Source organism: Thunnus albacares, chromosome 22 (genome assembly GCF_914725855.1).
Source record: "Thunnus albacares chromosome 22, fThuAlb1.1, whole genome shotgun sequence".
Classification (NCBI taxonomy): domain Eukaryota; kingdom Metazoa; phylum Chordata; class Actinopteri; order Scombriformes; family Scombridae; genus Thunnus; species Thunnus albacares.
Window position 1 is genome coordinate 15077280 of NC_058127.1, and position 22267 is coordinate 15099546.

General features: G+C 38.8%; 2 protein-coding genes and 1 long non-coding RNA gene across 4 annotated transcripts; all 3 read right to left on the reverse strand.

Annotated features, from left to right (window-relative positions):
- Nucleotides 1-839: 839 nt before the first annotated feature.
- On the reverse strand, nucleotides 840-8894 carry LOC122974009. 2 transcript variants are annotated; one of them, XR_006400199.1, is made up of 3 exons: nucleotides 8858-8894; nucleotides 1346-1405; nucleotides 840-1250 (listed from the first exon to the last, which is right to left on the reverse strand). It is a non-coding gene; the product is annotated as an uncharacterized LOC122974009 (long non-coding RNA). The 2 variants fall into 2 exon arrangements; XR_006400198.1 differs by lacking the exon at nucleotides 8858-8894 and adding an exon at nucleotides 3939-4114.
- A 1573-nt stretch (nucleotides 8895-10467) lies between these two features.
- On the reverse strand, nucleotides 10468-12881 carry LOC122974495 (mucin-17-like). The gene is made up of 2 exons (XM_044342531.1): nucleotides 10893-12881; nucleotides 10468-10499 (listed from the first exon to the last, which is right to left on the reverse strand). The coding sequence occupies exons 1-2, from the start codon at nucleotides 12679-12681 to the stop codon at nucleotides 10468-10470; spliced, it is 1821 nt and encodes a 606-aa protein (XP_044198466.1). The 5' UTR covers nucleotides 12682-12881.
- A 3914-nt stretch (nucleotides 12882-16795) lies between these two features.
- Nucleotides 16796-21374, reverse strand: LOC122974496 (cell wall protein DAN4-like). Its single transcript, XM_044342534.1, has 2 exons — nucleotides 19774-21374; nucleotides 16796-17995 (listed from the first exon to the last, which is right to left on the reverse strand). Exons 1-2 carry the CDS (start codon nucleotides 21103-21105, stop codon nucleotides 16796-16798), a joined length of 2532 nt encoding a protein of 843 aa, XP_044198469.1. The 5' UTR covers nucleotides 21106-21374.
- Between the last annotated feature and the right edge of the window lie 893 nt (nucleotides 21375-22267).

The following is a 22267-nucleotide window of genomic DNA, read 5'->3' on the forward strand; positions in this document are numbered from 1 at the left end:
TGTTGTTGTTGATCCCTTAGTTGTAATTGAACTTCCAGTTGTGGTAGACCCACCAGCTGTTGTAGTTGATCCCCTGGTTGTAGTTGAACTTCCAGTTGTGGTAGACCCACCAGCTGTTGTTGTTGATCCCCCAGTTGTAGTTGAACTTCCAGTTGTGGTAGACCCTGCAGTTGTAGTTGTTGATGACTCAGTTGTAGTTGAACTTCCAGTTGTGGTAGACCCACTAGCTGTTGTTGCCGATCCCTCAGTTGTAGTTGAACTTCCAGTTGTGGTAGACCCACCAGCTGTTGTTGTTGATCCCTCAGTTGTAGTTGAACTTCCAGTCGCAGTAGGCCCACCAGCTGTTGTTGTTGATCCCTCAGTTGTAGTTGAACCTCCAGTCGCAGTAGACCCACCAGCTGTTGTTGCTGATCCCTCAGTTGTAGTTGAACTTCCAGTTGTGGTAGACCCCCCAGTTGTAGTTAAACCCCCAGTTGTAGTTGATGCACCAGTTGTAGATGATCCTCCAGTCATGGTAGACCCACCAGCTGTTGTTGATGATCCCCCAGTTGTAGTTGAACCTCCAGTCGCAGTAGACCCACCAGCTGTTGTTGTTGATCCCTCAGTTGTAGTTAAACCCCCAGTTGTAGTTGATGCACCAGTTGTAGATGATCCTCCAATTGTAGTTGAACCCCCAGTCATGGTAGACCCACCAGCTGTTGTTGTTGATCCCTCAGTTGTAGTTGAACCTCCAGTCGCAGTAGACCCACCAGCTGTTGTTGTTGATCCCTCAGTTGTAGTTGAACCTCCAGTCGCAGTAGACCCACCAGCTGTTGTTGCCGATCCCTCAGTTGTAGTTGAACTTCCAGTTATGGTAGACCCACCAGCTGTTGTTGTTGATCCCTCAGTTGTAGTTGAACTTCCAGTTGTGGTAGACCCCCCAGTTGTAGTTAAACCCCCAGTTGTAGTTGATGCACCAGTTGTAGATGATCCTCCAGTTATAGTTGAACCTCCAGTCATGGTAGACCCACCAGCTGTTGTTGATGATCCCTCAGTTGTAGTTGAACCTCCAGTCGCAGTAGACCCACCAGCTGTTGTTGTTGATCCCTCAGTTGTAGTTAAACCCCCAGTTGTAGTTGATGCACCAGTTGTAGATGATCCTCCAATTGTAGTTGAACCCCCAGTTGTTGTGACTCCAGTGTTTGTTGTTGTTGGTTCAACAGTTGTGGACGTTTGTGCCGCAGCTGGTGTAGTAGCAAGCTGATAGGCCACTATTGGTAAAGAACAGTATATGTTCTTACACATACATTATTTTTTCAGGACACAAAGAAAACCTTGAGTTTTAGTATAGTAATCAGTAAGTTACCTGTAAGCATCAGCAACGTCGATAAGATTGGTCCAACAGCCATTGTGTCTGCTCTTGAACCTGCAAAATTTGATAGCAGTGACTTACTCACAATAGCAGTATAACATATAACATTTTGATATAGTGAATGTTTAATCTGCCATGATAATTAAAGGTGTCTAGTAGCATTTTTTCTTTCAAAAATCTATAATTGAAACTAGAATATTTTGTAAAAAGTAAAAGTGTTTTTAATGGGTGATTCAATTAATATAAGAGTTCCTCTTGCCTATTTCATTCAGAGCTCAGTTTCTGCTCTTCAAGCACAGAACATAATAATAATTCTGCTTTCATATCCCATGTTTCTCATTGACTTACTGTGGACTGACAAAGATTAATCAAACAAATGAAACAAACAAAAGAAGTCCCTCTTCATAGCGTCTCTGTCCTAAAAGTATACATTTATACAGTGAATGTATTAAATTTACTGTAAAAATTAATGAATTGAGAAATTAATAGTGTCAGAACAGCAAAAGTGAGGTATTTGCTTTAAATTCCTTAAAAATGGTCACATATATAGTGCCATACCTAACTCCCCTGCAAGATTTTGTTTTTTTCACTAAGCAGAGGTGAGAGTAGAATGTTCTTACCACTAATTCATGTTAATTGCTTGCAGGTGCTGAACTCTTCAGTAACCTTTACCATGTCAACCTAATTAATAATAGACCTTACACAGCCTGAATATTTTAACTTTTGACATTTTGCCGTAGCAGTAACGCACAAAGGTAACTACCACAGTTAATGATTACTCCATTCCATTTATGTGTGCCAGTAAGACATAGTGAGACACCATGCATAATACCAGAGCCCTGAAACTGGAAAAACTACTTGAGATGACATTTGTATTAATGTTGGCAATTCAAAAAGTCAGCCATAAAACAGTTCTGTAGTACAGATACTGTAAAATCTTTACTTTTAGGGGATTTATGAAGAGTTTGTGATATTTAACTTGTATATCTAAGACAAGATAGATATTAGTGATATCATACACAAATTAATCATGGTATTTACTTTGGACTGAGTCCAAGCAGAAAAGATATTTTAATGGATTTTCTTAGATATTCATACTATGAAGTGGAGTGATTAAATATTATATTAATACAAATTCATGTAAATCTTTGTTTTTTAAAAAATCTTTATATTGTTTTGACATTGACAAATTGATGTCTTGCTTTAACAATTAATAGTTTTGTCATAATAACCAAGGAAAGAGGTCAAACATTAAGCAATAACGATCGCCGTAGTGTATCATTTTACAGCTTCTGTTTCACTCAGCTGATAATAATATTAGTTAAGTATTGGTTCATAATTGCAAATTATTTGTGTGGTATTACCCTCTGTCTGTCTGTCTGTCTGTTTTATTTATCTTACTGCTCAGTCAGTTATTCAATCAAATAAAGGTATTGTTGACATAAGGAGCTCAAAGTGGTATACAAATCTCAACTAAAATGCTTTGATATAAATATTCTATATGCTAAATACACATGTGCATACAAACGTAATGATTTCATTTCAAGTGCCACAATATTAAATCTCAAAGATGTTTATAGACGTGTAGAAATGACAAAATGTTAAAAAAAGAAATCAAGTAATATTTTAATGCGGCCAAAGTTCAAGGGATTTCTCTAAATAGTTTTAACTAACCTAATTTAAAATGGAGATTAAATAAATTAATATTAAATTAATATCAGCACTTACACACAGTTACAGCACTTTTTGTTGTTTTAGCTCCTTAACCACAATTTTACTCAATAAACCTGTTTCTGTTTTTCTAAGAGTTAACATTTGATTTCAGGTTGTATGATATAAACACTGGAGATGAATGTTATCAAAACTACATTTCCTTTTACACAATTTTGTTAACCTTGACAGGTTAACAAAGGTTTGTTTCCTTGTTTTGTTTCCAAAGTAAGGAAACAAAACAAACAAAAAAACCCCCAAAAAACTAAGAACCATTTTCAGTTTCATGATTCAATCTCAAGACAGATCTAAGACTTGCTGTTGTCTCTTGTTTTTAATTAAATTGAGTAAAATATTTTATTGAATAAAACAGTAGTATATTAATACAGAATGGTAGAGCCATTTGGTGTTCATTGAAGTATAATGCAGCTTTGAAGACCTACTTTAAGCTTAAAAGTAATCTCAGTGTGGAAAATATTTTACATTGCAATTTAAAGAAAAGTTAGATTGTTTTATTCTTTGGCTGAAACATGCATCTGTTTGGTCAAGTATTTTAAAATACAAAACTAACACATTTATCTTAAGGACATAGCTTTATTACAGTTATTTACCTGTGCACTGAATGAGGAGATTTCCATTAAACACTCAATCAGTTCAACTGTTAACATGCTATCAGCTACAGGGGTGCAACTAGCAGACCTTGACCCCTCACTTTGGAGAGGGGCAAGCAAAAATAACAGCTGAAAGCAATCTCATGAAGCAAGATTTCATAGAGATATTGCCAAAATAATGCATAACATACAATTAAATATACATTATAGTGAAGCATAATTTACTATTTAATAAAAAAAAAATATCGACACAAAAATGTACTTACCCCAAGCCACAGTCAATTTATAAATAATGCTTTTTAGATTTGTATTATTTCAAAACTTGTTCAGAAGCTCCTTATTTACTACCCTGGTGCCTGGTCTTCTGTTGCCACATTTGTTGAAGTCTTGTATATATATCGCTGCAAAGTGAAGGAATGTGACGTAACATGTGGGTCATGAATTCTGTGAGGAAAAAAACTGGTTCAGTTCCTAGACAACTGTGAGTTCTGTTGTTGATGCATTCCACTTAAGTTAAGTAACTGGTTGTGCATTATCTATTCTCTTACACAGGTTGAGCTGGTTGATACTGTATACTACTGTATAATATATATAATGTGATTATACTGGGGGGATGGCTGCCATCAAAAAGTATGAATTCTGTGAAATTCCATACATTATTACTGGAATATGGAGTTTCTTGGCACTCTTTAACACTGTGGCTTACACAACTAACCACACAATTCTTACTCTGTGGTGCAGCTGTGAATTTCTATATAATTTCCCTCATTTAAAATTTATTGAAAGTCATGTGTTGTAGTCAAACAATAAACCATTCTTCTCAAAAGTGTGATAGTAAAGGAAATGCAAGGAAATGTCATGGCTTTTTTTGTGTGTGTTTTTTCTTTTTCCAGTAGACAACGTAGTTTCTGGACAACTCAATCCAAATTTAGCACTGAACCAACTTGTGTTCAGATTTACCTTCACAGATAGTGAGATTCCTTTCTGGCAGGTGATGAATGAAATTCCTTTCTGACATGTGGTGAGTGAAATTCCTTCCTGATAGGTGAGGATTACCAAGACACACACACGTCAACAAAACGTAGTAAAAGATCTAACAAATCCAACATCTGAGCACAATAAAATCACTGAAACATGTTACAATAAAGACAGTAATAGCATACATCTCCTGAAGATGTACTTTCTGACGTTTAAAAGAAGTTTGTACAACATACAGTACAGAAGTAGATGCCAAGAAATAGCGAAATAAATAATAAATATAGCCGCAAGTGGCAATAAATGGGGTCCAAGCAGATTGCAAAAAATCACAAAAGCAGAAGAGCAGGAGGCCAGATGCAGATGACTTGAGAGATTAAAATGAAAAGAGTTTTGACTCTAGGCCAAGCTGTTTTTGAGATAATTGCGAAAACGTAAACTTGATTATTACAGGGTCACCTGAGGCCAATGAGTGTCATTATATGTGCCTGAGTAGCAGTTGGAATTTGCAACCCACCTGCCAACTTTTGATGTTTCTAGATCTTATGGTTTTTGCTGCACAACATTTTTAGCAGAGAAAAATAATAATAAAAAGAAATGTTCACAGGGTCACAATAGGCAATCTTTGACTTAATATGACCTCAATAAGCACTTGAAAACATACCACACGCATGACTTGCTACCTTGTTGCCAAGGAGGACTTGCCCACCTGGGGATTTAACCCCTGGACCTTTGTATCACAGTCAGCAGCTTAACATCTGGACTGTTGATTCTGCAGGTGAACATGCTGTCTTTTGTTTTCACGACCTCAAAGCTGAATATAACAGAGGTCTAAGGGACTTAATGAAGCTGAAGTTCAAATATTAACCAAAATTACAGATAAATAGCTGAAAGACTAACATGATTGAAGATCATGAAGATAACGTGATTGTTATCAACAAAGAAATGTATTTGTGATAGGCTAAATTTGAATCAATGACCTTGCAGTTACAAAGCATGTGTTTAAACCACTAGACCATCAGGAGAGCACAACTGTCACTAATCACTGTTGATGGTAAACATTAACTTTGTTCTGCATACAGTAAAGTACTGCATACCTAATGCAATACCTAACCGATCTGGCTGGTGGATGCCTGGGAGGACGTTAACAAGGAGGCCACAACTACCCAGGTGCAGGTAGTTTCCTGACGCCCTCTCCAACCCTGCCCACTGGCTCCTGAGCCAGGAAGCCAAGCCAATCTCGCATGCAGAAGGCAGTGAGAGGGACATCATAAAACTTCACAACAATTTAACTGTTGGGATTACAGTTCTGAAAAAAATCATACATCTACCTGCTCTTCTCAAATGTATTTTCATATATTTTGGTGAAATGTGTTCAAAAAGTGGATGAAATAGAAAATGTTTTGTTTACATACAAATTACATTAAGACACTCACTGTTTGACCTATCTTGACACCATTTGAAACATGACATCTAGTATCCGAAGAATGTCCAAGAGAATTTAGGTAGCAATTGCATGAAGACTTGTGGAAATATAGATGTTAATTGATTTTTCATATTTTGAATTTTGAGTGACAGACTTCTGAATTGACCATAACTTTCAGAGAGGCAAACTTTTGTCACAATTCAGTGGATGTGCTGAAAAAATTTCAGCTCTGTAGGATATATGGGTGATTTATTTTGATTTTTTGAAGTTTGGAATGTGAACACAAATTTAGATTTGTTGTTAGATTTGTTGTAATAAGACATGCCCACTTTAATCAATCATTACCAAATTTTATGCAATGACCAAGTCATGACCCTCGATCATGCAAACCGAATTTCCTACAAATCCGTGTAGCGATTACAAGATATAAACTTTTCACATTTGTGGCGCCCCCTAGTGGCAGAATGTCCCAGGACACCCCATCCAAACACGTGTGCCAAGTTTGGTTACAATAGCTTAAGCCAATTTTGATTTTTGAGTGTTTATGTAAAACTGAACTTAAAGACACAGGTCAATTACAATTAATTGACGTATTGAAATTTCCTTGATAACTTTTGATCAGGAATGTCATTAGATTATACTGACAAAGTTTCGAGATAGACCCATTGGTTTCTGATAAGTTCTTGAAAATACATTTTTGAGAAAATTAAGAAAAAGTTGCAAAATTTGACATTTTTAGAGCAAGGCCATTGGAGCAAAGATGCAGATGAAATGAGAGATTAAAATGATGAAAGAATTTTGACTCCAAGCCATTTTCCAGATAAATGCAAAAATGTAAATTGATTGTTACAGCGCTGTCTTGAGGTCAGTGAGTGTCATTTTATGTACCTAACTAGTGGATGGAATTAGCAAACCACCTGCCAATTTTGGTGACTTTTGAACTATTTGCTGCACGAGCACTATTAGTAGAGAAAAATGAGAAAAAAGAAAGAAAGAAAGTAAGAAAGAAAGAAAAAGAATAAAGAGAACAAAAACAATATGGCTCTTTGCTGCTTGGACCCCTAATAAAAAGTGAAGATAGAGAGTGTGAGAGCTGTCTTCCATAATGTTAGTTTAGTGCCCCCTTGGGGTGCCCCCTTGGGGTAGAATTGTATTAAATGTTACACACTTGTGCAATGTGACTGTATGTAGAACAGTGGCGGCTGGTGACTCAAAAAATTGGGGAGGACAGGAGGAAAACCAACATGGAATCTTACAACAAACCGCATCAAACTATATCATTGTCCCCCACCTGATGAAATTGGAGGGGTGGGGGACAATTTTACATGCTAATAAAACAATTTGCTTTCAAAAACAAAAACCCTTGAGTGGTGAAAAGGCTGCTTCTTTATAGATATTTATCATATACATAATGTCTCTAAACAAAGAAGAGCTCATTTTAGCCATGGAGTGGTTCAAATGTGTCATTTTACCAACAAAGTGAAATTCAAATTTATAGTACTGTTCTATTGTGACAACAAATTTATGTTCTCATCAAAAACAGACAACATATCACATGATTTACACGTGTTTCCTATGTATTTTCTTAGTATACAGAAATATATAAAGTAGCACAAAGCTTATAATGTGATACAGGTTCAGATCAGTGCTGAATATAAGAAAGATTGAACACTAAAAACATTCACAGATCTAAAAGTGTAGGTTCACATCAGAAAGTATTAATGCATGTATCAAATACATGACTTACACACTCTGATCTATGTACACGACATACAAAATATAGTCTACAAAGCTGATATGTTAACACTAGGGGTGTTAACATGAACACAAAACTCACGGTTCAGATCGTATCACGGATTTGAGTCACGGATCAGATCATTATTAGCATCAGCGAAAAAAAAGGGGGGGGGGGGGGGCAATTAAAACTTTGTTTTCCATTTATTCTATGACACACTTTCAGCCAGAAACAGTAAGGAACTTTTGCCCATGGTCTTAAATGAAAACAACATTTAAGATGTCCAATGTTTAAATAAAATAAAATATATAAAATATTTAATGCTCAGTTATTGCAATATGAGGCATGAAACCTTCCTCTTTTAAACAGTGAAATGAAACAGCCTCTGTCCACATCATCAAAACTTGATGATAACAAACATTCACCGCTAACGTCAGTTAGCAGCTAGATGCTAATTAGCTGCTCAGCTGCAGCACATTAAACAGCAGGTAAACATAACTCAAATGTCACATCGGAAAGTTAGATGCTGGTTTGATCATTGCTCTTTAAAATCCCTGATAGCGACACGCTGTCTGCCCGTGACTTGTACTTACAGCAGTTTGTTTACTTTGTCATAAATGAGACATTACATTTTGCAATTAATCTGCAGTTCATATGCCTGCTGAACCGTGGGGGGCCGATCAGTACGGAAAACGGATCAACTACAATACGTTACTTCACTAGTTAATACTTGTTATTCTAGTTACTTTAAGCTTATTACTCAATATACGGCTCAGCTTAAAAACGAACTAAAGAAACTGTCAGAAGCAAGCAGCCAGACCTCCTGCACACTAATCACACAACATCAACAGGTGACTGAACTACCATTCAATTAAAAACAATGAATGAGTGAGTGCAGACAGCTCACTGTAACTTCAACAAGCAAACTAACGTAATCCACAACACATTATATGATCTCTGCTGCATTCTTGTTAAGGAGATAAAAAAAAACACAGAGATGAAATTAGCACCAAAGAGACAGAGAAAGAGAGAAGCTGTATCTGACTCACGTTATCTGACGTCTTCTTCTTTCTTTCATGGAGATGAAGTATCCATGTCATAACGTCCATCTGTGGCTGTTGGTCATCTTGTTTGTTAGTTAACAGAACTTTATGGCCGCTGCTTAACCAGTCTGATATCATTAGCAACAATGACAAACAAGCTAACTCTCCTGGTTGTTTCTCCAGTTGCTTCTCTCTCCAGCCTCCCTGGCGGCGTCCTGCTGCTGTGCTGCACAGTCCAGATCATTTCTCCCATTAGCTTAACAACGGTCCTTCACAGTCCTTCCATGGATGTATAAAGAGTCCTTCAGGCTGTTACAACAAGCCAGCTGTTGCATTGGCTAACGCAAGGAACTATCTACTGCTGCTACTCTGCCTTACAGTGGAGAGAGTTGAAGATGAACTCTGGAAACTATCATTGGACCAACTCAATGTCAATATTGCATTATGGTTGTTGATTGGTAAGGGAGGACAGCCTCCCTTGGAGCGTCATTTTACGTGTCATGGCCAATCACAGATTAGCATGAAAAAAAAAGAAAGAAATACATTGAGTCCAATTTTGAGTTATCAACTTTAAAACATTCCTCTCATAAACTTTCCATTATAAATTTTAATATGAACAACAACACACACACAAAAAAACATAAATTTTGATCACAAAAGATCACAAAAAACATCAGAAGTCAATAATCAAAACATAGTTAAAGTCATTTCTCCAATAATGTTAGGTATGAACTATGGACATCATATCAGATATCAGAGCAGATAAGAAAAAGTATTCTCTAATTTTATTTAATGTATTCTAGATTTAAAAAAAATTGTGACACCTCAATGTCTAAATAAAAGTAAGAATGACAATCTGAACTGAACTGGGAATCAAATAGCAATTGAACTCAGAGACAAAGACTTGGCATAGCAAAAACAAGTGCATATGCGCAAAGAAATTAAAACTTAAACAATAAATTCATAAAATAAAATCTTTCAAATACGTGTGAGATTTGGTAGGAGCACATATTTTTAGAATATTGTTTTTAAAGATATGATTAGTATTTGAATGTCATTTTTGAAAAGGGCAATATGCTGATACACAGACAGAGTGATAAATGGTTGCATAACTGGTATTCCCACTACAAACATGTGAGAAGAAAGTCCTTGGACATCATTCTGTGCCTGGCTCACTTTCACAATCCTTGTTATAACGATCCATGGCATTGGTAGCTGGGTTATATATCTATTTATAGCTGTACAGTGTGTACATGACAGCTACAGTGACAGTAACTGTTACTTTACAGTCTGTTGCACTTAATCAATGGACAGCTGAGCTAAGCAAACAAACATTCAGTCCGAGAAACCTCAAGTGTATCTCTGTTACATCATATTTGGTACATCAGCCTATTTTGGGATGGTGATTCGCTGAGGGTGGAACATGTTATTTGTCACAGACATTTGATTTGTTTTTTGGGGGGTGGTGGGTTGCTCATTTGAAAGCATTTCAGGGCAGTCCATCATTGTCGCCACACTGCTCTTCAACATACAATGAATTGAGGTGTGTTGTGGTTTACTGAAGGAAGGCTCAGACAATCATCAGTCAGACAGACACCCTTTCAAGGCTCCATTGTCTAATTCACAATCATGGTGGTAATGTTGGGATCTGTGAAATTGTAAGAAATAGATAATTTATGACAAAGAAAATCTTGACACAATTAAAAACATCAGCCTATCCAATGGTAACAAAATCTGCTTGCCAACACCATTAAAGCTTACTTAGTACACTTGTGTTTCTGTACAGATGAAGCAAATTAGGTATAACGTGTTAATTAGCGAGCTTTGAGGCACTGAGGTGCAAATTTTGTTACCTTTGGACAGACTAGGTGTTCTCTGACATTTCCATTTGTTATACTAAGTTAAGCTAACTGACTGCTAGCTGTAGCTTTATATGTACCATACAGACATGAGAGTGTTATCAGTTTTTTCATCTCACTCTTGGCAAAAAACCAAGTGTATTTCCAAAAACATTCCTTTAAAACATTTGTAATTACCTCACTTGTGCTGTTCTGCTTGTTCTGTTCATCCTGTTGCTCCTCAGAGACTGTGAATGTGGTCCGGATCACAATTGGGTAATCAAACACAAGGGGCCTCACAGTAGCAATTTTGGGACTATATTTGAAAAACACTATATTTCCCCTAGGTAAGAGAACAGAAGTAGGATCGACTTTCTGCTCTGTTGTGTCTATCACGGCTGTCACAGGCTGAAAGACAGATTTTTGGGAGTCAGATAATGTGGTCTGAGACACAAGTCCATGTGATGGCAAAGAGCTGGATAGTACTGTTGCTACTGTAGTATTTGATGAAACAGGGGCAGCGGTTGACAATGTTGGAGTCACTGTCATGTTTGTTGGTCTATCTGTGAAAGAGCTGTTCACTTTTCCTTTGACAGTAATTCCTGTACTTTGGGTAGGTGTCCCATCTGTCGATACAGACATTGAGGTCATCTCCACACTTGTTTGCCTCTTGGCCTGAGGTGTTGTAAGGGTTGAATGCAATGTTGTAAGGGATGTTGTGTTTGAAGCAGTGCTACCTGATGCATTGCGGGGGATAGATGAAACACTTTGCAGTAGTGAAGCAGAGGGGATGCCTGTTGATTGTGTAGTTTGTACTGCTGATCCATCAGTTGGCAGTGTATTGGGAAGCACTGATGAGTGTCCAGTTTGTGTATTAACTGAAGCACTGCTTAAGTATGGACTGAGTGTGATGGGTGGAGCTGGATTCTGTGGAGTGGTGCTGATTACAGCTGGAGATGTTGTTCTTGGTTGCTTGGTAGACTCTCTGGAATGTGTCATTGATGTTGGTGACACATATGTTGACAAAGAGGTTGCTGCATAATTAATACCTTGAGTTTGTGATGTGACTGGATGTGTTGTTGTGGATGCTGTGGTTTGTTTAAGTGCTATGGATTCTGTTGCTATCAGTGTGGTAGTTTGTACTGCTGTTGTGACAGAGTCTGTAGTTTGTGTTGATATAGATTTCCCTTCACTCACAAAAAGTGTACTTTGTGTCAGAGTTGTGTGAATTGGTCTTGACACATTAGTTGATGCTTCTGTAGGTGATACTGTTGAAGCTGCACTGAGTGTTGGTACCCTGACTGATTCTGTCGTTACAGATACTGTAGCTTGTACTGGTATTGTTGATTGTGCGGTCACAACTGTAGTTTGTAGTGGTGTTAAGAATGGTGTAGTTTGCATTGGTATAGACTTCCCTTTGCTTACAAAAGGTGTACTTTGTGTCAGAGTTGTGTGAATTGTTCTTAACACATTAGTTGATGCTTCTGTAGGTGATACTGTTGAAGCCGCACTGAGTGTTGGTACCCTGACTGATTCTGTTGTTACAGATGCTGTAGCTTGTACTGGAGTTGTTGATTGTGTGGTCACAGCTGTAGTTTGTAGTGGTGTTAAGAATGGTGTTGTTTGTAATGATATACCCTTGCTTACAAAAGGTGTACTTTGTGTCGGAGTTGTGTGAATTGTTCTTGACACATTAGTCAATGCTTCTGTAGGTGATACTGTTGAAGCCGCACTGAGTGTTTGTAACCTGACTGATTCCGTCGTTACAGATGCTATAGCTTGTACTGGAGTTTTCGATTGTGTGGTCACAACTGTAGTTTGTACTGGTGTTAAGAATGGGGTCGTTTGCATTGGTATAGATTTTCCTTCACTTACAAAAGGTGTATTTTGTGTCTGAGTTGTGTGAATTGTTCTTGACACATTAGTTGATACTTCTGTAGGTGATACTGTTGAAGCCGCACTGAGTGTTGGTACCCTGACTGATTCTGTCATTACAGATGTTGTAGCTTGTACTGGAGTTGTCGATTGTGTGGTCACAACTGTAGTTTGTGTAGTTTGTAGTGGTGTTAAGAATGGTGTAGTTTGTGTTGCTATACCTTCGCTTACATAAGGTGTACTTTCTGTCAGTGTTGTGTGAATTGTTCTTGACACATTAGTTGATGTTTCTGTAGGTGATAATGTTGAAGCTGTACTGAATGTTGGAACCCTGACTGATTCTGTCGTTCCAGATGCTGTAGCTTGTACTGGAGTTGTTGATTGTGTGGTCACAACTGTAGTTTGTAGTGGTGTTAGGAATGGTGTACTTTGTGTTGATATACCTTTGCTTACAAAAGGTGTACTTTGTGTCAGAGTTGTGTGAATTGGTCTCGATACATTAGTTGATGCTTCTGTGGGTGATATCGCTGAAGCCGTACTGACTGTTGGTACCCTGACTGATTCTGTCGTTACAGATGCTATAGCTTGTACTGGAGTTGTTGATTGTGTGGTCACAACTGTACTTTGTAGTGGTGTTAAGAATGGTGTAGTGTGTATTGGTATAGATTTCCCTTCACTTACAAAAGGTGTACTTTGTGTCAGAGTTGTGTGAATTGGTCCTGACATATTAGTTGATGCTTCTGTAGGTGATATCGTTGAAGCCGAACTGAGTGTTGGTACCCTGACTGATTCTGTCATTACAGATGCTATAGCTTGTACTGGAGTTGCTGATTGTGTGGTCACAACTGTAGTTTGTGGTGGTGTTAATAATGGTATAGTTTTGGTTGACATAGATTTCCCTTCGCTTACAAAAGGCGTACTTTGTGTTGGAGTTGTGTGTATTGTTCTTGACACATTAGTCAATGCTTCTGTAGGTGATACTGTTGAAGCCGCACCAAGTGTTGGTACCTTGACTGATTCTGTTGTTACAGATGCTGTAGCTTGTACTGGAGTTCTTGATTGTGTGGTCACAACTGTACTTTGTAGTGGTGTTAAGAATGGTGTTGTTTGTAATGATATACTTTTGCTTACAAAAGGTGTACTTAGTGTCGGAGTTGTGTGAATTGTTCTTGACGCACTAGTTGATACTTCTGTAAGTGATACTGTTGAAGCTGCACTGAGTGTTGGTACCCTGACTGATTCTGTCATTACAGATGCTGTAGTTTGTACTGGAGTTGTTGATTGTGTGGTCACAACTGTAGTTTGTAGTGGTATTAAGAATGGTGTAGTTTGTGTTGACATAGATTTCCCTTCGCTTACAATACGCGTACTTTTTGTTGGAGTTGTGTGAATTGTTTTTGACACATTAGTTGATGCTTCTGTAGGTGATACTGTTGAAGCCGCACTGAGTGTTGGTACCCTGACTGATTCTGTCTTTACAGGTGCTATAGCTTGTACTGAAGTTGTTGATTGTGTGGTCACAATTGTAGTTTTTAGTGGTGTTAAGAATGGTGTAGTTTGTAATGATATACCTTTGCTTACAAAAGGTGTACTTTGTGTCGGAGTTGTGTGAATTGTCCTTGACACATTAGTTGATACTTCTGTAAGTGATACTGTTGAAACCGTACTGAGTGTTGGTACCCTGACTGATTCTGGTGTTACAGATGTTGTACCTTGTGCTGGAGTTGATTGTGTGGTCACAACTGTAGTTTGTGTAGTTTGTAGTGGTGTTAAGAATGGTGTAGTTTGTGTTGTTGTTGATTCTATTTTAGATGAAATGATCAGTGTTGGTGTCGATCTACTGTGTTTCGGTGTTGGGCTTTGCTTTGCAGCTGCAGGTGGTACTGTTGTTAATGATGCTGATGTAGATGCTGGTGAAGTTGTCACATATGCTGTACTTTGTCCTGGAGTTGCAGATTGTGTGGTTGCAATTGCAATTTGTGTTGATCTTCTCACTGTTATTTTATCATATGTAGGTTGTGGCTGTATTGTTACAGATGATGTAGTTTGTGTTGAAGTGATTTTTTGAGGTGTTGGAGTTGATTCTGCTGCTACAGACATTGTTCTGCCTGATATCTGTTTATTTGTTGTTGAAACCATAGTGTCTGTTGGTGTTGGGAATCCTGTTTTTACAGACTGTGTTGGTCGTTTTTTTATAGTTTCTCTTGTAGGTGCTATGGATTGAGTTGGCAATGCTGTGAATGCTGTTTTTATGGACGTTGCAGTTTGCATGGATGTTGTATGAGTTGGTGTAGATACATGAGCATTAGTTGAGATTTCTTTTGGTGATTCACCTGTTACAGAGGCTGTAGTCAATGCTGGAGTTGTTGATTGTGGTGAATCTGTTGTGGGTGTGTTATATTTGGTTAAATCTATGGTTGATGCTGTTGTAGATGCTGTGGCCTGTGTTTGAACATTTGTTGACCTGGTGTGTGATGGTGATGTGCTGTGAAATGTTGCTTCATTGTTTTGTTTTAGTTCTGTTGATTTCAGTGTATGAATTGTTGCTTGTGATTCTGTTGATCTTTTACTAACTGTAGTTTGTCGTGGTGTTACCACAGATGGTGCTGTTTCTGTTGCTGTTGTTTGTGTTGGCATAGTCACTGATCCACTGTGTGCTGGTGTTGTGCTGTGAATTGTTATTGATCCAGCATTTAGTTCTGCAACTGTGGATGATACCGATGTTTGTGACATGACTGAACTGGTTGTTGCAGATGGTGCAGCTTCTGCTGGAGTTATTGGTTGTGTGGTTACAATTGTAGTTTGCATTGATCTTTGGGGTAGTGAAACCACAGATGTTTTAGTTTCTGTTGATGTTGTTGATCCTATTGTAGGTGAAATAGATTGTGTTGGTGTACTTGTGGACATTGTTTCCACAGATCTTCGAGTTTGTGTTGTTGGTGCCATTGTAGTTTGTGTTGGTGTAGTCACTGATCCACTGTATTTTGGTGTTGTGCTGTGAGTTGTTGTTGTTCCAGTACTTTGTTTTACAGCTGTGGATGATGCCGATGTTTGTGATGCGATTGACTTGGTTGTTGCAGATAGTGCAGCTTCTGCTGCAGCTGTTGGTTGTGTGGTTAAAATTGTAGTATGTATTGATCTTTGGGGTGGTGAAACCACAGATGTTTTAGTTCCTGTTGATGTTGTTGATCCTATTGTGTGTGAAATAGATTGTGTTGGTGTACTTGTGGACATTGTTTCCACAGATCTTCTAGTTTGTGCTGTTGGCGCCATTGTAGTCTGTGTTGGTGTAGTCACTGATCCACTGTTTGTTGGTGTTGTGCTGTGAATTGTTGTTGTTCCAGTACTTTGTTTTAAAGCTGTGGATGATGCCGATGTTTGTGACGTGACTGAATTGGTTGTTGCAGATGGTGCAGCTTCTGCTGGAGCTGTTGTTTGTGTGTTTACAATTGTAGTTTGTGTTGATCTTTGGGGTGGTGAAACCACAGATGTTTTAGTTCCTGTTGATGTTGTTGATCCTATTGTGGGTGAAATAGATTGTGTTGGTGTACTTGTGGACATTGTTTCCACAGATCTTCTAGTTTGTGTTGTTGGCACCACTGTAGTTTGTGTTGGTGTAGTCACTGATCCACTGTATGTTGGTGTTGTGCGGTGAATTGTTGTTGTTCCAGTACCTTGTTTTACAGCTGTGGATGGTGCCGATGTTTGTGACATGACTGAATTGGTTGTTGCAGATGGTGCAGCATCTGCCGGAGTTGTTGGTTGTGTGATTACAAATGTGGTTTGTGTTGATCTTTGGGGTGGTGAAACCACAGATGTGTTAGTTTCTGTTGGTGTTGTTAATCCTATTGTGGGTGAAATAGATTGTGTTGGTGTACCTGTGGACATTGTTTCCACAGATCTTCTAGTTTGTGTTGTTGATGCCATTGTAGTTTGTGTTGGTGTAGTCACTGATCCACTGTATGTTGGTGTTGTGCTGTGAATTGTTGTTGTTCCAGTACTTTGTTTTAAAGCTGTGGATGATGCCGATGTTTGTGACGCAACTGAATTGGTTGTTGTAGATGGTGCAGCATCTGCTGGAGCTGTTGGTTGTGTGGTTAAAATTGTAGTTTGCATTGATCTTTGGGGTGGTGAAACCACAGATGTTTTAGTTCCTGTTGATCTTATTGATCCTATTTTGGGTGAAATAAATTGTGTTGGTGTACTTGTGGACATCATTTCCACAGATCTTCTAATTTGTGTTGTTAGCACCATTGTAGTTTGTGTTGGTGAACTTACTGATCCACGATGTGTTGGTGTTGTGCTGTGAATTGTTGTTGTTCCAGTACTTTGTTTTACAGCTGTGGATGGTACCATTGTTAATGATGTAGATGTTACTGGCTCTGTTGTTACAGATATTGTACTTTGTGCTGGAGTTGCTGATCCTGTGGTTACAACTATAGTTTGCTGCGATGTTACCACAGATGGTGTAGTTTGTGTTGATGTTTGTGGTGGTGATATTGCAGATGGTGTAGTTTGTATTGATGTTAACAATTCTGTTGTGGGTGAAATTGGTTGCATTGGTGTTGCTGTGGATATTGTTTCTACAGACCCTCTTGTTTGTGTTGGGAATGCATTTCCCATGGATTGTGCTGTTTGTGTTGATGTAGTCACTGATCCACGGTGTGTTGGTGTTGTGCTGTGAATTGTTGTTGTTCCAGTACTTTGTTTTACAGCTGTGGATGGTACCATTGTTAATGATGTAGATGTTACTGGCTCCGTTGTTACAGATATTGTACTTTGTGCTGGAGTTGCTGATCCTGTGGTTACAACTATAGTTTGCTGCGATGTTACCACAGATGGTGTAGTTTGTGTTGATGTTTGTGGTGGTGATATTGCAGATGGTGTAGTTTGTATTGATGTTAACAATTCTGTTGTGGGTGAAATTGGTTGCATTGGTGTTGCTGTGGATATTGTTTCTACAGACCCTCTTGTTTGTGTTGGGAATGCATTTCCCATGGATTGTGCTGTTTGTGTTGATGTAGTCACTGATCCACGGTGTGTTGGTGTTGTGCTGTGAATTGTTGTTGTTCCAGTACTTTGTTTTACAGCTGTGGATGGTACCATTGTTAATGATGTAGATGTTACTGGCTCCGTTGTTACAGATACTGTACTTTGTGCTGGAGTTGCTGATCCTGTGGTTACAACTATAGTTTGCTGCGATGTTACCACAGATGGTGTAGTTTGTGTTGATGTTTGTGGTGGTGATACTGCAGATGGTGTAGTTTGTATTGATGTTGTTAACAATTCTGTTGTGGGTGAAATTGGTTGCATTGGTGTTGCTGTGGATATTGTTTCTACAGACCCTCTTGTTTGTGTTGGGAATGCATTTCCCATGGATTGTGCTGTTTGTGTTGATGTAGTCACTGATCCACGGTGTGTTGGTGTTGTGCTGTGAATTGTTGTTGTTCCAGTACTTTGATTTACAGCTGTGGATGGTACCATTGCTAATGATGTAGATATTACTGGTTCTGTTGTTTCAGATATTGTACTTTGTGCTGGAGTTGCTGATCCTTTGGTCACAACTGTAGTTTGCTGCAGTGTTACCACAGATGGTGTAATTTGTGTTGATGTTTGTGGTGGTGATATTGCAGATGGTGTAGCTTGTGTTGATGTTGTTAACAATTCTGTTGTGGGTGAAATTGGTTGTATTGGTGTTGCTGTGGATATTGTTTCTACAGACCCTCTTGTTTGTGTTGGGAATGCATTTCCCATGGATTGTGCTGTTTGTGGTGGTTTAGTCACTGATCCATGGTGTGTTAGTATTGTGCTGTGAATTGTTGTTGTTCCAGTACTTGGTTTTTCAGCTGTGGATGGTACCATTGTTGATGATGTAGATGTTACTGGTTCTGTTGTTACAGATATTGTACTTTGTGCTGGAGTTGCTGATCCTTTGGTTACAACTGTAGTTTGCTGCAGTGTTACCACAGGTGGTGTAATTTGTGTTGATGTTTGTGGTGGTGATACTGCAGATGATGTAGCTTGTGTTGATGTTGTTAACAATTCTGTTGTGGGTAAAATTGGTTGTATTGGTGTTGCTGTGGATATTGTTTCTACAGATCCTCTTGTTTGTGTTGGGAATGCATTTCCCATGGATTGTGCTGTTTGTGGTGGTTTAGTCACTGATCCATGGTGTGTTAGTATTGTGCTGTGAATTGTTGTTGTTCCAGTACTTGTTTTTTCAGCTGTGGATGGTACCATTGTTAATGATGTAGATGTTACTGGTTCTGTTGTTACAGATATTGTAATTTGTGCTGGAGTCACTGATCCTTTGGTTACAACTGTAGTTTGCTGCGGTGCTACCACAGATGGTGCAATTTGTGTTGATGTTTGTGGTGGTGATACTGCAGATGGTGTAGCTTGTGTTGATGTTGTTGACAATTCTGTTGTGGGTGAAATTGGTTGTATTGTTGTTGCTGTGGATATTGTTTCTACAGATCCCCTTGTTTGTGTTGGAAATGCATTTCCCATGGATTGTGCTGTTTGTGTTGGTGTAGTCACTGATCCACGGTGTGTTGGTGTTGTGCTGTGAATTGTTGTTGATCCAGTACTTTGTGTTACAGCTGTGCTGGGTGGTACTATTGTTAATGATGCTGATGTTTGTGGTGTGGCTGGTTCTGTTGTCACAGATGCTGTACTTAGTGGTGATTGCGCAGTTCCAATTGTAATTTTTGTTGTTCCTCTCTCTATTTCATCAGCTGTGGCTTGTGGCTCTGCTGTTACAGATAATGTAGTTTGTGTTGAAGTGATTTGTGATGTTGTGACAGATGTTGCTTTTTCCCTTTTATTTGTTGTTGATACCATAGTGTCTGCTGGTGTTGTGAATACTGTTTCTGTTGTAGATGCCATGGATTGAGTTGGCATTGCTGTGGATGCTGTTGTTGTTGACACTGGACTTTGTATAGATTTTGTATGATTTGGTGTTGATACATGAGTGTTAGTTGAGATTTCTTTTGGTGATCTGCCTGTTACAGAAGCTGTAGTTTGTACTGGAGTTGATTGTGAAGAATTTGTTGTAGATGTGTTATATTTGGTTGATTTTGTGGGTGATACTGTTATGGATGCTGTTTTTGGCTCTCTTGTAAATGGCATGCTGTGTTTTGGTGTTGTCGTGTCAGTTGTTACCACATCCGTTTGTTTTTTTTCTGTTGATTGTGGTGTATGAAGTACGGTTTGTGTTTCTGTTTTTTTGCTAACTGTAGTTTGTTGTGGTGTTACCACAGTTGGTGTAGTTTCTGTGATGTTTGATTCTATCACAGGTTGTATGGATTTTGTTGGCATTGCTGTGGACAATGTTGGCACAGATCCTCTCGTTTGTGTTGATTTTGTAATGTGATTTGTGGTAACATCAGCAATTTGTGTTGATGTTATAGTCAGTTGTGTTACTGTAGTTTCCGTTGGCTCTGTGGTGGATGCTGTAGTTTGTGATGGGGTTGAAATGAATTGAGTCATCTGAGACTCTGTGGCCTCTGCTGATGGTGCAGTGAGTGTTATTATTTCAAGTCCTGTGGTTAGTGTCATTGTTAAGGTAGATACTGGTGCCACCAACTCACTGTTTGGTGAAGAAGTTTTAGTGGATGTTGATGATGTAGGACTTTCTGATGATACAGCAGTTACATTGGTCAGTGGTATTGCGGCTTCAACAGCTGGTGTTGTGTTGGGATTTGTTGTAGATTCTGTTGGTGTTCTGGTAAATCTTGCGATAGAGGTAGTAGGTTGTGTTGGTTGTTCAGTTGTGGGCAGTGCTATTGTTGATGATGATGATGTTTGGGAGTTGACCAATTCTGTTATTACAGATGTTTGACTTTGTGTTGGAGTTGATGATTGTGTTGTTACAACTCTGATTTCTGTTGCTGTTGTTCCTTCTCTTTTACTTTCTGTTGGTGTGGTGGTGAATTCTGTTTCCACAGATGATGTACTTGATGTGCTATGTGGTAAGATAGCCGATGTTGTCATGGGTGTAACCCCATCTGGTTCTGTGGTATGACTTGTGGTTGGTATAATTTCTGTTGGTGTTGTTTTGGATACTGTTGCCACAGATACTGTAGTTAGTGTTGTAGCAAAATTAGTTGTCAGTATTTTAATTGGGGTTGGTGTTTCTATGTAAACTCTTGTGGGTGGAGTAGTTTGTCTTGTTGTTGTGGGTGATGGAATATGTGTTGGTGACGTGATTGATGCCGACGTGGTAGATGTTGGAATTTGTACTGGAGTTAATTGTGTTCTTACAGACGTAAATACCATGGATTGCATAGGTGTGGTTGTAGTTGCTGATGCCAATGATGCTTTGGTTTGTTTTGGCGTTGTAGTGTACTTTGTAGATAGAATAGGGTGACGTGTTGTTACTGATGTTGTGGCTACAGATGGTGAACTCTGTGTTATGACTGGGTCCGTTGTCACAAATTTGGTACTTGCTTGAACTGGTGGTGTAGCTGCGGTTTCTGTCAGAACATTATTTGACTGGTCTGTCAAAGGTGCTCTGTGAGTTATTGTTGTAGAGTGCATTGTGGTTGATACGACTGTTTGCAGAGGTGTTGTGCTAGACACTGCTGGCTCAGATTCAGTGATTTGTTGTTGTGATGATGAAGTGATAGTTGTGTGTATTGGTTTTGCCTCAAATGGTGTTGTTTGTGCTGAAGTTAGATCAGAAATTGTTGTCACTGATAGAGTATTTTGTGTTGGTGATGTGTTGGGTTTTGTGGCTACAGTTGCACGAGTCACTGAATTTGATTGTTTTCCAGTGGATTCAGAAGTTATTTCTGTTGCAGATGAACTTAGAGTTGAATTTATGGTTTTGAAGTTCATCAAGGCTGATGAATTCAATGATGTTACGGTCTTAGATACGTTGCTTAATTTGGTGAAGGTTAAATTTTGCCCCTCTGTTTGTGTTTTGTCTGGGAATGTGAGTGCTGATGTACTTGGATCAGTTTGTGATAAATGTGGAATGCTGGTTGGTGTGCTGTGATCTGTGACGTCTGAAGCCTTGGGTGTGGTTGGCGCAGCAGTACTAAGAATGTTTATGGGTGGATTAACAATGTCTGTATTTTCTGCAGACCTCAGGGTTGTAAACATGGTAGTTTCATTCTCTGATGCTGAAGGGGTGTCACTGGGTACCGCTGTATTTACCACAGTTGAGTTGGATGAAGGGGAAGTGACCTCAACCATTGTCAGAGCTTGGCTAGACTGAGCTTTGGTTGGGCCTGAAAAAGTTTGTGTGGAGTCATTATAGATCTTAGTTGCAGTTACTGACACATTCTGCACCACTGTGGAAGTACCAGATCCAACAAAAATGTCATCTCCATCCATATGAGAAGTGCTAGGGTTTACCACTAATGATTCTGAAGCTGGTTTGCTTGTGGTCATATCATGTGACAGACCGGTTTGAGCAGGTTCATGGTGAGCAGTAACGTTAGAAACAGTGCTTCTCACATTGGCAATGGTTATATTTTGACTGAGAATATCCACTGTTGATGTTACATTTATTTCCTGCACTGGTTCTGATGTTCCTCCTTTGGCACCTGTTATATTTGCCATTACGGAAGCTCCTACTTTGCTGGATGTTGTTTCCCCAGCTGGAGTAAATGTATTTGCTTCCGTGGGTGGAGTCACTGGAGTTGTCCATGCTTTTGGTGCAGGTGAATATTTCCTGGTGAATGACTGAGGTGTA

Coding starts and splice junctions, on each gene's coding strand:
- LOC122974495 (XM_044342531.1), bottom strand. CDS start 12,681: ATGACAGAATCAGTCAGGGTACCAACACTCAGTGCGGCTTCAACAGTA. Junction 10,500..10,892: donor GAACAAGCAGAACAGCACAA/GTGAGGTAATTA, acceptor ACAATTTCACAG/ATCCCAACATTACCACCATG.
- LOC122974496 (XM_044342534.1), bottom strand. CDS start 21,105: ATGCACTCTACAACAATAACTCACAGAGCACCTTTGACAGACCAGTCA. Junction 17,996..19,773: donor AAAAAACAGAAACACAAACC/GTACTTCATACA, acceptor AACAATTCACAG/CACAACACCAACACACCGTG.